This window comes from Colletotrichum costaricense (genome assembly GCF_030867565.1).
Source record: "Colletotrichum costaricense strain IMI 309622 chromosome Unknown Scaffold_15.1, whole genome shotgun sequence".
NCBI lineage: Eukaryota > Fungi > Ascomycota > Sordariomycetes > Glomerellales > Glomerellaceae > Colletotrichum > Colletotrichum costaricense.
In genome coordinates this window covers 1,186,983-1,202,165 of record NW_026848244.1, presented here as the reverse complement: position 1 = coordinate 1,202,165, position 15,183 = coordinate 1,186,983, and the positions used below count along the sequence as shown (strand labels likewise).

Here is a 15,183-nt window from a genome sequence, read left to right as displayed (position 1 = left end):
TAGGGAAGACGATGTCGTTGACTACTTACTTAATATAAAAAAGAGAAAAATAGAATATTAGTAAGTAGAAGCTAGGGAGCTGGCCCTTTGGTCCTAGCAGTCTAGCCTATTACGTGTCTACTAGGAGCTCAGCCTCACAGCCCGAGGCCGAGCCACATGGGCCCAAAGGGCCCTGACGCCCACTGCCGTGACAATATGATGTAACAGGGTTGAGCCGAGATGGGCAGTCGCACTCGGATGCGGAGACAAAGATGATAACGAGCAAGCTGTGATTATATTTGGCTAATACGATCCAGCAACAAGACATATCGACTTCCTAGTGCGACTATGCAGAGCCTAACGTGCCTAGACAGTCGGACCAATGTCTTTGGCTAGACAGGGAGTGAACAGATCAGCTTGAGAACCGGACTTCTTCAGGGCCCAGCGTCGTCTGTTTGTGGTGGAGTTGCTCCACTTCTTCCTGAACTATCACATGAGTGCCTCTGCTCCACGAAAGAATCTAGCGTTTGATCTATCAGCTTATCGGACACGAATTGCCCCGAGTAACAACCTAAAAGTCGCCGGCATTGCTAACTGCGTAACATTCCAATAGGCAGACGGTACTGTCGGAGTCCTTGCGAAATCCGGTTCAATTGATAAAAGATTGGAGACCAGCAGTGTGGTCTTTAGTTGCGAAAGTTTTCAATTGCCCACAAAACCTACATTCGACTCATCGTTATTATTTAAAACCGTTGTGGGAAAAATGGGAAGAGTTGCGATCGTTGGTGGTACGGGAAGTGAGTGAAATTCTTCAAGTTGGAGAAGGAAAGGATTTTGCTTTTCTTAGCTTGGTCTCGGTTCTAGGACTGACTCTGGCAGACTTGGCACGGGAAGTGATTGATACAGTTATAGCAAAAGGAAATCATTCACTTGTTATATGTAGTCGCAAGGTCAGTAACTAATGTTCATACACATCTTAAGTTGCTAACAAAGGCTTAGGCTCCTGACACTAATGCTCAACACAACGTACAATACGCACAAGTGGATTATGATGATCCATCATCCATTCGTAACGCATTCCGCGGCGTTGACACTGTGTTATCCTTTGTTGCGACGGCGGATAGTGACGAAGGATTCGAAGTGCAAAAGAAGTTGATCGATGCGGCGATTGAGATGGGCGTGAGGAGATTTGCACCCTCACAATGGGCGGCGTAAGTTAGTCTCTTCTGATGATGAAGCAACTAATAACAGAAATGCAGTGCGAACCAGAGCCAGATCGCACATTACCAATTCAAGGATCGAACCCAGAAGTACCTGGAGGAGGTGAATCAATCAAAAGAGGCAAGCGTTTCTCTTCAACATAGATATAGAGGCCCAGCTACTTGAACTTGCAAATTAATGTTTAGCGATGATAGGTCATAGAGTATTGTCTCTTCCAGCCTGGATTTTTCACCAACTACTTTGCCCATCCCTATGCAACTACTCAACACTTTGCCATGTTTGGCATGTTCGTGGACTTTGAGCAACGACGGGCAATCATCATTGACAATAGCGTTGCCAAACTTACACTAACTACTGTTGAAGATCTTTGCGCAACGGTTGCAGATGCCCTGGACTACGAAGGAAAATGGCCGACAATTGGTGGTATGAGTGGATCCACGATTGATGTTGCTGGCTTGATCGCTCTTGGCGAATCGATTCGCGGTAAGTTTATTCCAAAAGACATCGACTGAGATATTTGCTTACAACTCACAGGAGGGCCCTTTCAAGTCGACAGAGTGTCTCTGAAAGATGTGCAAGACAACACCTTCAGCACGACATGGGTCCCAATGATTGAACATCCCGGCGTGCCAGTTGCAATGCGCGAGGCTGTCTCAAGGAATGTTTTACGTGAATACCTACTTGGGATCGAAAGAGGGGCCTGGTCGGTAACTGATGAGTGGAATCATTGCCTAAATCTCTCTTATACAACTGCCGAGCAGTATCTGCGGAAGGTTTGGGCAAATAAACAATAAGACTGTCCGTTTAGAAACGGCTATTTAGTTATGAGATGTTTTGTGGTGGTGCCCTCTGTTACTTTTCAACGTACTTTTCTAATTAAGTATTCGCTATCGGAACGTCGAGATATAAAAATATGTACAACCATTTCCAACTATTCGACAGGCGGCCCTGTTGACCCACCTACTCTACCCATCTGGGAAAATCCGACGCGTCCCGGAGTCTGTTCGATATAGGTGTTAAAGAAGGAAGACTGCCTGTTGTAGACAAGATGGATATTCTTGGCAAACAGGGGGGTTTTCTTAGTCAGCAGTGCAACCCCCTCTCCGAGGGATTTCTGCAAGCCATTCTAGTCTGGCAGCCATTTCGATCCTTCACACAAATCACAAAAAGCTTACAAGCGATTTGTCGCAAATGCCAGGAAAAGACATTCACCAAGAGAGTATCAAGCCAGCGCAGTCCAAATGGCTGAACCCACTCCATCGGAAGACGGCACGTTCAAGAATGTCAGCGTTACAAGCAGCCAAGAGTCTTTGCAACAGTTTCAAGATGACTTCTCGGGGTCCCACACCAGTCGCCGCGAAATCATCAAGAGGCTTCACTATACTATCAACTTGCCACCCGTTAGCGAGAAGCGTATGAAGAAGCTCCAAAGTACTCGCGAAGCTGCCGCCAACGACGCTGCCTTTACCCAAGCCATCATGGATCTTTTCCAACTTCTGAGTGATTGGAAAACCGGCGACATCACTCTCGTCGTCAGGGTCGCTTCTCCTTCGGATACAGACGAGGATCTATTTGACTCCTTGGATAGCAGTCACTCTGGCAGCCCAATTTGGGATGTGCGTAACGACTTCCAGTATATCAGCTTCGACCAGACATTGAATATCACGTCGGGCCTCGCACAAGTTCGGGCCATCTCCAGCGTGGATCTTCGAGAAGACTTCAGCAACGTCAAAAGACGACTTCATCCCGCCTGCATCACTACTATATCCCAGGCACTCCCCGACGTCAAGTCTCTAACGTGGGACTGCATCATGCCCTCACGCCGCCTTAAGTCCTCAAGACGAGAAATCCGTCTCGCTCTCGCAGAGACCTTGAAGCAAAGCGCTTTCACCAACCTCAAAGGCCTTGACATTTATCTCGAAGATCCAGACCCGCTGAACGAAAGCTCCGATCCTGGGGCATTTTGTCAGAGTCCCGAGGAAGACGTTCTTTCATTGGCTATAAGCAGAATCTTACAGCTACCTGCAATTGTCAAAGTGCAGCTCACGGGTCTCTGGACTATCGCCCCTGCAGCTTTTGAGACGGCAACAGAGTTTGGGTCCTTATTAGAGTCGGTAAACATTGAGGCCAGCGGAACAACCCCCGACGGGAAATGGCTTAGCATTGGGGAAGAAGAGGACGATGTGGATCAGAATGAGCCAGACTCAGACTCGGACGCTTCTGAGGCTGTTTTTGACTCGTCGGACTCGGATACGTCCGACTTTGTTCCGGAGCATGAATGGGAACGGGAAGCAGGGAACTTTCCGGCGAATTCGTGGAGGACTTCTATCGATACCGAGGTTTTTTTGCCTCATATACTACCTCTCGTCAAAACCACACTTAGGATGTCACCACTCCGGACTCTGAGATACGAGATTCATATGCAGCCCTCGCCATTCTTCGTCGAGTATTATGCACCGGGTGTCGAGAATGTCTCTGCGAAAAGGGGGTCAAATCGGCGCGGACATTTCGAACGGGAAAATGCCAGCCGGTCAAGATGGTATCTCACGGTCGTGCAAGGCTTTGACGCGTCCTGGACCGTGCCTCCTGATATGATCAGTGCAATCGAGGAGACTGGCGGATGCTATTTCTGGGATGGACCTAATTTTCCTCACGAGTCGCATGCAAATGAATAAAGGTCTTGACTCATTGTCTCGTCCCGACGCTCCTCCAAGGGGAATGTCCATGATATGGTCTGGTCATAGTTCGGAGAGGATAGTTATTTTGTCATTTGAGGTTTGTATCACACATATTGGTGTGAGTATCAAAGCTTGGATCTCTATTCTTTTCGAACAGGCAGTATTGAATTAACTTGATTACAAAGGTAGACTTCAGGACGCATATACAGTGTACGAGCATCGTCTGAGTTGCATAACCTAAACTATTCTTGAAGCTGTCTACGGCATTGGGTTCACCCATTTACCCTTGATTTCATCATCGTAGACCTTGCGCAGCGCTTGGATGGTGGCTCTCCTCTTCTTCCTATCATCGTCATCCTTTGATGCGTCGGTGCCCTGGAGGACCTTCTCCGCCACCGGGATGTACGTGTCTAGCAACTTGACCAGCTTACCTCCTGCGATCTCAGCGCTGGTCTTGACAAAGCTCAGCCAACTCTGCTGGAGGTTGCGCTTCGTCCAGGAACCCTCGCTAACCAAGTGATCCTCCATGACGTTCAGAGCTATACCCACACGAGTGGCCTGTTCGCGGTACAACGCCGAGAGCTCAGGTTCGAGAAGATACTTGAAGGTGACTACAGTGATCTTCAGCGTCCGGAGTGCTTGATCTAGGGGTGTGCCCTCCATCCACTGGGCCGCCTTCTCCAAGCTGGCCTCTTCTTGGAGTCTAGCGCCGGAGCCAAAGGACTTTTGCTTCTGCCAGTTGACCGGCTCGATGACGGAGATAAATTCCTCAGGGTTAAAACTGGCTGCTGGGTAGGACTGTTGGACAACCCAAGTGATCGGGTTGACCTTGGCTCCGTTGGCATCGAGAGGGTTCGGGGTATAGCCCATCCAATCGCCCGCTTTCATTGCTCGGCAGAGGTCCCTCACCCCACGCCCATCTGCGCCTTCGATACTCAGCCAGCGTTGAAAAGTCTGGGCTTCCAACACGTGCTCGATAACGTATTGCTCATTATCGCCCTTCTTGTTTTTAAGGATCTGCTCTCCTCTTTTCTGGATGCTGCTAGCCACTGTGAAATGCGATATTAGTTGACGTCGCTGGAAAATCGAAAGAAGGGATAGTATAAGCGTCGAGAACAACTGATACTTACTATTCGAACAATCGGACCAGTCGTTGCTATCGTAAATGAACATTTCTCCGCGGTCCAACGAGGACCAGTCCAGCCAATTAACATTATAGAGTGCAGTACCAGCGCAAACGGCAAGAGTTTTGCCGGCACGCTTCTCCAAGTCGCGGTCAAGGAGGCCCGACTGGTACGCGGGGTTCGTGCTCGAGTTGCTGGTAAAGTCATCGTCGGCAGTAACTGAGCGCTTAGTAACGGCGCCCCACGAACCGTCATCCTCACCCTCGTAGAAGCCATCCACGGCCGTGATCTCATTGCATGCCTTTTGCTTTTCGGCGCCGCCCTTGGGAGGGCATGTCTTCTCCTTGCTGTTGGGCTTCAAGTCTGATTCGTAGGGTATGATTCGCTTTTGCAGGCTGGGGGGCGAGATAACGAATGGCTCAATGTCGGTGATTTCGGTTGAGTTGAAGCCAGAGCCGATCAGGCGTCGCTCTGTTGCCCCTGATGCACACTGCCATTCCTTGCCATTTCCGGGAATAAGATTTTTCTCAATCTGAGTGACCTGTGTCAGCATGATGGAACTTGCTCACGTGGACAGCCATCTCAGGGCCTAGTTACCTGCTTGAATGTGTGCGTCTGAGGAGTCCACTTGAATATCTCGGGAATTTTTGCCTGGGCGATAAGAGACATGCCGGCATCCACACCATAGCCGAAGCCGCAGTCGAGGTCGGAATCGACCCTCATGCGGACCCAGGTGTCAGCCACGAGCTCAACATCGGTGGTGGCGATGCTCCAGACATCGTCGAACTCAAGACCAAAGACCATCGTGGGCATCAAATGAAACTCAACATCTCCGTTGCCTTTCATCTCGGCATCAAAGGTGGGTTCGGCAAGATCTCTCCTATCAATTCCACGCTTAGCCTCGGAAAGCTCCTTCGGATCGAACTTCTCCGTGTGTTGAGGGTAGGTCTGCTGGATATCCCAGTCAACAATGTTGACTCTGGCTTCGACACGTCCCTCGACCGTGATGTCGGCCTTTATCTCTCCTCGAAGATCGAGGCGGGGGCCAACTAGATATTCTGTCAGCGAGCTACTTCAATTTGCATTGTCTCTCAGACATTGGAAGATACTTACGCGAGCCAAATCCAGGAATAACAAAACTGGCGCCTTGGAAATAGATGGGAGCAATGTTAAACGCTTCGGAGTCCCAGTGTAGTGACATCCTAGCGTCGAGGGTGAAGACGGCATTCACGCTTCCCTGCAAAAAGGCCTTTAGCACATATTCAAAGTCTCATGAAACCCACAAAAAACGACGAAATATGCATAAAAACACATGAGAAAAGCAGCGAAAATGGAAACATACCTTGTTGGCGAAATGCAAATAAGACTTGCTGAGATCCAGGCCAGTCTCCGAGTTGAGCGTCGTGATGAGGGCAAACCCGAAAGACGTTGCCATCTTGATGCCGGCAGTCGCGACAGCGTCGATCTTGCCCTTGAACTCACCGCAGTCCCACTCTTCTCGCAACAAGACTGCGGAGAGGTCTTCCTCGTAGAGATGGCGCTTCTCCGTCTTGACGATCTCGACTTCAACGAGACTCTCCAGCCACTCGAGGACGTCGTCACCGAACCATCGCTTATGCAGATCCTTCTTCGACAGACCGCCAAAGTGGTTATCGTCGCGCCACTCCTCTTCGAGCCATCTCTTGTGGTTGCCACCGAATTCTTCGAGGGACCTCTTGCGCTTCTTCGATACCGGGCGGGTGACGATATGGTCCCAGTAGCCCTCCTGGTTCCTGTGTGGACGAAGGAGGTTAGGATGAATTACTAAATGTGAAGAATAGGGGTACTCACGAATAATCGATACGGAGCTGTGTGTCACCGTACTCTCTAGGAACAAGCTTGAAGTTGTAGCCAAACTTGAGGTCATAGATCACGGGCGGGCTTGCCGTTCGTCGAGTGAGGTGTCCCGGCAACGTCTGGTTATGGGAAACCTCCAGGCTCTCAACGACGGCATACTTGCCCGGTCCGCAGCCCTGATCTTGCGGCATCTCGATGATGGTTCCTGGTGCACCATTTCCGAGGAAAAGCTCTTTGCAGTTGCTATCCTCAGAATCGTTCATGCAAACCATCTGAACAGTCTGCACGCCAAGAGAGTGAGCATCGTTGCAGTTGAAGAGCTCCCAGTGGGAGCCGTCGCGCTTGTCGAGGGTGACTTGGATTTCTGTAGGACTGGCCATGACGTAGAATTGAATGGCAGATTTGTTCGGATCGTCGTTGCTGCCGCCGGTTTGCGAGCCGCCCCAGGTGTCGTCTGTCTTTGTGTTGCCCTTGGTCTTGACATCGTTACCGGTAGGGGGGTCGGGGAACAGGTCTTTCAGGGCGGCCGGGAGGAAAAGGTTAGAGCCACTAGGCGGATCGCAGCAGAAGATACGCGCGCGATTCGGGTCGGGATGCGGGAAGCACATCTCACCACCACCGGCTCCGGCCCAGGTGAGCATGACCTCCGTATTAAGGTCGCAGTGAGCGTCGAAACAACTTCCGGGCTTGCCCTTCCATTCGCAGTTCTTCCACTTCTTGAACTCTTCGTCGTCGCAGCACCAGAGACTGATCTTCTTCCACGTGTATTCGTCTAAGGCATCTTCGAGCGCCGTACCCGTGAGACTCTGGAGATGTTTGAGATCGACGTCCGGAGACTTTTCGCCAATGTTGCCGTTCCCAAACGCGCCAGAGAAGGTAAGTGCCTTTTGTCCGCTTGGGCACTTTTTTCCATTGTCGTGGAACCTGCACTTGTCGCCGTCGCTGTTCTCGGCCTTGGTTTTGCAGCAGTACATCTTGTTGCCGTCTTCACAGTACTTGCCGTCGCCCCATTTGTTCATTTGGAGGCCGACCTCGCCAAATTCGCAACGGCCATTGCAGGTTGGTGCGTCGCCTTGGCTTCTCCTATATGGCTATCAGCGACATGGTTTGGGACAATAGACAAAGGTGTAGGTCTTACCATTGACAGTCCTTCGGATCCGGTGCAGAGTTGACGGGACAGCAGAGCGTGCTGTCTTCTTCGGAGGAGTGTCGCGTGAAGAACGTAGCATCTCCACACGGTTGAGTTGTGACGGCCTTGAAGCCAGCTTTGTCGCACTTGCCTCCACAACCAGTGACGTAGCAATTCTGGGCTCCTAGCTGTTCCCATGTGGCCGCTCCATCTTCAGAAAGGGTTTGTCGCAAAGCCAACGCCTTGGTGGTCGGGCCAACGACAGCACCGAGGGCGTCTAGGTTGTCCGTGTCTTGGTCAATCTAGAAAGCAGTCAATACCCAAGCATGATTTCGATGTGCATCCGTGTTCTTCGGGAAGCCAGATGGCATGCATATGCAATGAATGACGGGTGTGCCGACTTACCGACCAGATCAGCAGCCCGCCAAGGCCTTGCTCGTTTGCAAAATCGATCTTGGCCTCGATGGTTTCAGGGTCATCCTAGATGAAGTCAGCATATGCCTTCCTTCACGAAGGCTGACATCAACTTGATGCGATAAAATGACCCCACATACGTAGCTAACCCATTGGTTCTGGTTCCAAACAATGTACTTGATTTGGTGCTCCTTGTCGTAGTACGGCTTGAGATCGTGTTTCTTGATGATATCCTCGATCTCACGGTACGCCAACGTTCCAGAATTTGCAGTGCACTGATTTCAAACTGTCAGTAAATGAAGGATGAACTCATCCATGCTCAAGTGTAAAAACACCAACTTACCGGACCAGGAGCTGCACCTCCGCGAAATTGGCATCCAGGCTTGTTGCAAGCCGGGTCCGTCAGCTCGAAAGAGCGACCGTAGAAACCAATGCCAAGGTTGAGCTTCTCGGGAGGAATGTCATTGCGCCAGTACAGGTCAAGTGCGAGCTTAATCTCAGTGAGATTTGAGTGTGCGAGAACATTGGAACCGATGGGGTTCCAGGCATCCCAAACGCCGTGCAGACTATCTCAAGTTAGCCAGGAACTGAGCACACCCATGAGTAGATGGCTCCCCGAGACCGGCAAGGTAGGGTTTGTCTCAGAAGCTGCGACTTACTCGTAACCTACAAAATCGAATTAGAAATTTTGGCTTCGGAACGTCATAGGATCGCGAAGAAGAAATACTTACTCATAATGTTCACAAAGTCGACAGCGTCAGTACTTGCCTTAAGATCGAAGTGTCGCAGATACCAGAAGCTAGTCGGCGTAGTGAATGACACAACATAATCAAGGGGTTGGTTCTTGATGGCCTCCTTGAGTTCTTTGAGCAGGAGTGTAAAGTTCTTGCCATCTTCTTCCGCGCCGCCGCGATCATCAGCTCCTGGATATTCCTTCGGGAAGATTGTTAGCGAATTGTAAGACGGACGTTGAAGCAGAGCTCAAACATACCCAATCAAAATCAACACCATCGAAACCATACTAGAATTCAACGTCAGCTAGAATGACCCGGATCAAGGGTCAGGAGATGTTTATCACCTGGCGCATAAAGCTCATGAGATTGCCGATGAACTTGGATCGGTTTGCTTTACTGCTTGCAACATCATGGAAGACGAGCTGGGTTGCACCAGGGTCGTTAAAGGTCCACCCTCCAAGGGCTACCATGACCTTAAGAGCTCGGTTCTGCTTCTTCATGGCGGTCATCTTGGAGAAGAGATTCGGCTCCAGGTCGTCCATTGGAACGATCTGAAAGTCGTTGGGCGAGACGTAGGCGAAGGAAAACATAAGATGAGTCAACGCTCCCACGGGCATTTGGTCCATCGACATGCCATTGCATGCTCGGGAGTGTACCCATGCCTCGTAGTAGCCTTATCAAGTCAGTGATCCAGGCTATCTTCTGATACTGTTGTAAGAAGGGATAACGTACCAACCACTCTTTGACGGACATTTCCGTTGGACGACCCTGACCCTGGCTGGTCGCAATTGCTTTGGCAGCTGGTTTCCTCATCGTCGGTCTTTTTGCAAAAGTCTTCGGTCATGCCGCAAAAGCCAAATGGCGAGCAGCAACTGCATATCCACACACCACAATCAGCATCTATCTCGTGAGATGATTAAAAAGTTGTGAAACTTACACGTTCAGAGGGCACTCCTTGCCCTCTGTTTCGGCATATCGGCCACACTCTGCCTTTGCATCGCAGTTACTCCAGCATTTGTCATTAGGAGATTGGCCGTTTGTACCACAGGCCTCCGGGCCGTAGTTGCACCACCCGGTCTTGGCACAGCAAGCGCCTGTTCATCGATCAACGTTAGATAGAGCCAACTCACGCTGAAAACCGAGACAGAAACTAACCGTTGCCGCAAGGTCTGAATTCGTTACAACTGTAGTCCTGCTCTTGAGTCACCTGGCGACCCAACAGCAGATCACGAGTTTGAATCGCTGCCAGTTCGACACTGGTAGGGCAAAGGGGAAGGTTCCGGTCCTGAGCTGGTTTGACTGAGTAGTCGAAAGGGCTGCCACAAAAGACATTAGAAACATGTCTCTATAAGCAGAATTCCATTTACGAACTGGTAGGCTTCGTTACGGCATGTTGTGGTCGCCAATTCGGCTTTGGATGGGCCATCTCGGCTGCCGGTAGGAAAAGCATAGGAAAATAGTGAGAAAAGAGAAAGGAAAATAATAACGAATGTAGAGGAAGGAAACTGTCGAAAGAGTGTGTTGTGGCCTGCCATTGTGGCGGCTACGAATGCTGTCTGAACGAATGAATGACAACTAGCAAAGGCAAAATGAAGCCAATTTGTCCTGAGAAATAAACATCATGATTTTGCCCCGACGAGTGAATCCTAGAGTACATGTATTCTTACAATCCCTCGGACTTGTCTGCCCCACTACCCTGGAAAGGGTCTTTCGAGGAGACTCTTCGCCTCGAGCACGGAGATTTTCGGACGCTCCCGACGACAGGGGTCTCCATCTGTAGGCTGCAGGTTCGCGCTGATGACTTTCAGGCACCACGCGGGTTCTGCAGGGGAAGTCGACAAGGGTCAGGCGGCCGCCGCGTGCGAGCCTCTGGGTGCCATAGTGGAGTAAAAGTCGCGATAAAGTCGGTCTCGGGACTTGGCACAACCTGAATTAACTTAGCTTACGGAGTAAGCTTCTCTTTCTTAAGCATCGGGAGGAATTAGCGCTTACACGTTGTATTTGCCGCAATCCTTCACTGGGGAGTAAACCCCATCTTCGTTGCGACTAGCATTGGATGCAGAAAACAGGGGAATGGGTATTTGCAACCTGCACAATTCTAATTACCGCATGCCTATGACTGGCCCTGAATCCTTCGCCAAGCCGGACTCGCCATCTTTGGCGAAGAATTCAACGAAATCACACTTCAGTTGGAGTCTAGAGTGCAACTAGTAAGCCGGAAAGTGGGCGTGATGCTCACCTGGTCAGCGCAGCAATCATTTAGAATGCAGGAGGGCTGAAATTGACGGTGTCAGGCAGCATCTTTCACATGAACGCGATCCATTTCGGTCGTTGGCGTCGGTGTTGCCAAGATCGTGGCCGGTATCCATTGCCACAACGTACTTCAAGTTCATATTATGACTGTGGTCTACCTATGCGCGATTGCTTTCTCCTCGGTTCCTCACCAGAGCCTTTTTGGTCTTCCGTTTGTCCTTTGAGTCTCGAGAATCTCGAACTCCCACAATCCTTATTACTGTCTTCTTGACAGAGCCTCTCGTTTAAGCCGTTCCCGCCAATATGGCGTCCACGCTCTTTCATACCCGGTCTTTGCCGGCCATCACCATGACATTCACTCTTTTCACTTCGATAACCCTCGGAAGCCAGCTGTTCACCACCAACACTGTGCCAGAGGGGCTAAGCGCAGGATGTTCTAATGCTCTCGTGGCCGATATCCCTTGCGGGAACGGCATCACCCTGTTCACCAGAGGGGAGTATTATCCCCTCACAGATTTAAAAGCGCTTTGCGTGGACTCTTGTGCCTCTGCACTCGAGGCCTACCACGTCGATGTGGTTTCCAGTTGCGCTGCAGATAACTGGCCCGAAGAGATGGAGGTCGACATGCCGCTCGTTATGATCAGCGAGCTGCTGAGATATAACTACAACCTGACATGCCTGACGGACAGCGGCCGCTTTTGCAATAATGTTGCCGCCGCTTTCGCTGCCTCACGCGATCCGGAGGCGGCGAATGTACAAGGTGCTCTGCCTGCCGGCGGCGACTTTGGTGACTACGTGCCGTCTGATACGTGCGACGGCTGCTTGGTGAAGAACCTTCGGTTCCAAGCCGGATCTCCTTACTTTGACGGACCAAGGCTGCAGGCTCAGTCAGTCTACGAGTCTCGCACGGCTGATTGTGGCATCACGGGAGCACCTCTCGTCACTACCACGATCAGTCTGTTCACGTAAGTATTCGTTCTCTTATCGAAATAAATTACCACGACGCGAGGTGTTCAACACATCACAAAATTTTGGACATAGGAGAACACTAGCTGACAAACCGTCCGTAGACAAACAACAGCGGCTCCGACGCCCACGCCGACCTGCACAGGGAAGACTTACTCCATTCAGCCAGAGGACGATTGTAATTCCATCTCCGTAGCACAGAGCATTGGAACGGAGTGGCTCCTCTGGGACAACGACCTGCTGGCATTCTGTCACCAGTTCCCTACCGAAGGAGAACTTTGCCTGGTCAACACTTGTGATATCTACACGGTTGTTGAATCTGACACCTGTGACAAGATTGCAAAGGCTCACGGCATGACTGTGACTCAGCTACTATCTTGGAATCCTGTAGGTATCCCCTGTTTCTACATGAACGTGGGTTTATAAAGGAGACTAACTCGCGCAAGTCAATCAACTCTGGATGCTATAATCTCAATCAAACCATTGGCCATCAAATCTGCGTGTCGGTTCCGGGGACTCCTTATGTGGAGCCATCGCAGACAACTTTGCAGCCCTCAATTCCCCTGACTGCTGCGCCGGTTCCCACGAATGTTGCGGCCGAGACGAACACATATTGCGGCAGATACTACACTGCTATCCTTGGAGACTATTGCAACTTAATTGTTATGAAATTCGGAATTTCCATGGACGACTTCTTATTCCTCAATCCCGCAATTAACGAGAACTGTACCAACTTGTACGCCGAGGAGTCATATTGCGTGCAGCCCGTCGGAGACTGTAAGTTTATTCAGACTCACATGCTTTCTTGCTCTGAGTAAGTTCTAATCGGAGGTGCCTAGTAAACACGTACACCGGAAAGCCCGGACACATCACCTTCGCGATCACCATGACGGGAACCGTCGAAGACTCTGCAACAACGCTGCCTGACAATATCTGGACGGCTCCAACTCCCACGACGACTCTGCTTCCCATTGCTACCGGAACAAGGAAGGATTGCTACCACTATCTAACGGGAGACGACTGGCAGAAAGACATGACCGGAATGTACTTGGCATCCAATTGCGCTCTTGCCGCCGAGGTCTTTGACGTTACCCTAGAAGACCTCGAAGTCTGGAACCCGAGTACGTCTCATTCATACTTGAACACTATGCGAGCGCAGTCCTCGCTAATCACATTCCTTGGTAGTACTCGGAAACGCATCCGATGATGGATGCTCATTCGAGAGCGGTTTCCGCTATTGTGCAAAATGGTACACTGGCTCAAAGAAGTTCACAAACCCGGATCCGCTGGACTCAAGCTTACCGGCTCGGGTGAGTAAATGTTCCTCTCTGTCTATGAACCTCAGTTCAAATCACTGACTTCTTACTCAGGATGGAATGACAGAAAACTGCACTCAAATTATTGAGGTTGATACCAACGGTAGCCCTTCATGTTCAGAGATTTTGAGTGAATGGTCTCTGACCATCGCTCAATTCTATGCGTGGAACCCAAGTGTAGGCCCAGAGTGCGGTGGTATGTGGGCAGGTAAGAGATCCAACAAGTTTCTAAGCCCAGAAATAGTGGCATATAGAGAAGCAGAAGAGACTAACTCTCACACAGGGTACTACTACTGCATCAGAACCTCAGATTTCGTGGAACCGTCAGCGACAGCAACCATTACGACTTCAACATCAGCAATCGCTTCGTCGACCGCAGGCCCAACACCTCCTGCAGCAACTCACGACGGCCAACCAGCTAATTGCAACAAGTGGCATGTGGTCACTGGTAAGTCGATTTCTCTGACAATTTGAATTGATTGACTCTTACACATTCTGAACAGGCGGCGACTGCTCCACGGTCGAGGCGGAGTACGGTCTCACGCATGCCCAGTTTCTGGCTCTGAACCCTGCTGTATCAGAAGACTGCCTCACAAACTTCTGGGGTGGTTACGCATACTGCGTCGGTACGAGCGACAGCGTGACCACCACCGGCGGCTCGGGGGTAACCTCCACTTCGGCGCCGGTATCCACTCCGACCCCCACCAACGGCCCCGTTGCGGCACCGTCGCCAAATCAGGCGGGCAACGCGATCGCAACGTGTAACAAGTACGCCCAGGCTCCATCAGGCGACTGGTGTTCAACCTTCATCGAGAGGTACGGTCTCGCGGCTGCAGACTTTTACAGTTGGAATACGGTGCTCGGAACCAACGGTGAAAATTGTGGCACCAGCTTCTGGGGGACTTATTGGTACTGTATTGGTGTTGCGGCGTAAGATCTTAGTCCCAGCCCCATAGTCTTCTAATTGCCCCTTGAAACCACATCTATCACAAAGAATCCATGCGGATGATATCCGTGCTTTCTTACTAGGCGGGTATGCGGCAACTCCTTCGCTCCATATTGCTGATCAGTAAAAACAACCAATCTAGTTGCTTTTGCAGTTCCTTTCAACACTTGTGAGACCAACCTAGGTAGTCGCCTAGGACCTTGCCAAAAGGTTGTGAAAGGCAACGTGATAGTTGCCTTACCTGCACCGTAATTTCTTTCGGGCTAGATGACTGTGATGTGTTATGATTATCAGCTAAACAGCATCGTACTGATGTGACATCGTCGGCGAGTGTTTGAACCATATATCTTGGCACGTTACGAGCTTGACGTTTATAACGCTCTCGGTAACATGCCAAGCAACTTGAAACCGGCTGCTTTATGTTATCAACTCAATCTGTTGCTCTACTCTACAGATTGCAATTATTCTTAGTCTCAGACTCCTGACCGTTGTCGAAGCCGAAATCAATACTCTACAAACATTATTATCGGAATCATTTATTCTCCCGTCACAGTCCTCCACTTCCAGATGTTCCACTAAATAGGTTG

At 50.4% G+C, this 15,183-nt stretch overlaps 4 protein-coding genes across 4 annotated transcripts; 3 read left to right on the top strand and 1 right to left on the bottom strand.

The window, feature by feature from the left end:
- Window positions 1-742: 742 nt before the first annotated feature.
- On the top strand, window positions 743-1,994 carry CCOS01_12763 (uncharacterized protein; the record flags this gene model as incomplete). Its single annotated transcript, XM_060460911.1, has 6 exons — window positions 743-776; window positions 844-929; window positions 979-1,190; window positions 1,239-1,326; window positions 1,395-1,683; window positions 1,735-1,994. The coding sequence occupies 6 exons, from the start codon at window positions 743-745 to the stop codon at window positions 1,992-1,994; spliced, it is 969 nt and encodes a 322-aa protein (XP_060308959.1).
- Window positions 1,995-2,441: 447 nt separating this feature from the next.
- On the top strand, window positions 2,442-3,875 carry CCOS01_12762 (uncharacterized protein; the record flags this gene model as incomplete). The annotated part of the gene is made up of 1 exon (XM_060460910.1): window positions 2,442-3,875. One exon carries the CDS (start codon window positions 2,442-2,444, stop codon window positions 3,873-3,875), a length of 1,434 nt encoding a protein of 477 aa, XP_060308958.1.
- A 261-nt stretch (window positions 3,876-4,136) lies between these two features.
- Window positions 4,137-10,430, bottom strand: CCOS01_12761 (glycosyl hydrolase family 18; the record flags this gene model as incomplete). The annotated part of the gene is made up of 16 exons (XM_060460909.1): window positions 4,137-4,927; window positions 5,009-5,534; window positions 5,600-6,051; window positions 6,116-6,239; window positions 6,345-6,774; window positions 6,833-7,921; window positions 7,977-8,269; window positions 8,373-8,447; window positions 8,522-8,656; window positions 8,725-8,947; window positions 9,109-9,314; window positions 9,373-9,402; window positions 9,460-9,788; window positions 9,848-9,987; window positions 10,053-10,209; window positions 10,271-10,430. Coding segments are annotated over 16 exons (5,160 nt in total), but the record flags the coding sequence as incomplete, so codon positions are not given.
- A 1,241-nt stretch (window positions 10,431-11,671) lies between these two features.
- CCOS01_12760 (LysM domain-containing protein) lies at window positions 11,672-14,584 on the top strand (the record flags this gene model as incomplete). The annotated part of the gene is made up of 8 exons (XM_060460908.1): window positions 11,672-12,333; window positions 12,439-12,721; window positions 12,781-13,111; window positions 13,174-13,455; window positions 13,520-13,644; window positions 13,705-13,858; window positions 13,934-14,098; window positions 14,154-14,584. 8 exons carry the CDS (start codon window positions 11,672-11,674, stop codon window positions 14,582-14,584), a joined length of 2,433 nt encoding a protein of 810 aa, XP_060308956.1.
- Window positions 14,585-15,183: the final 599 nt, after the last annotated feature.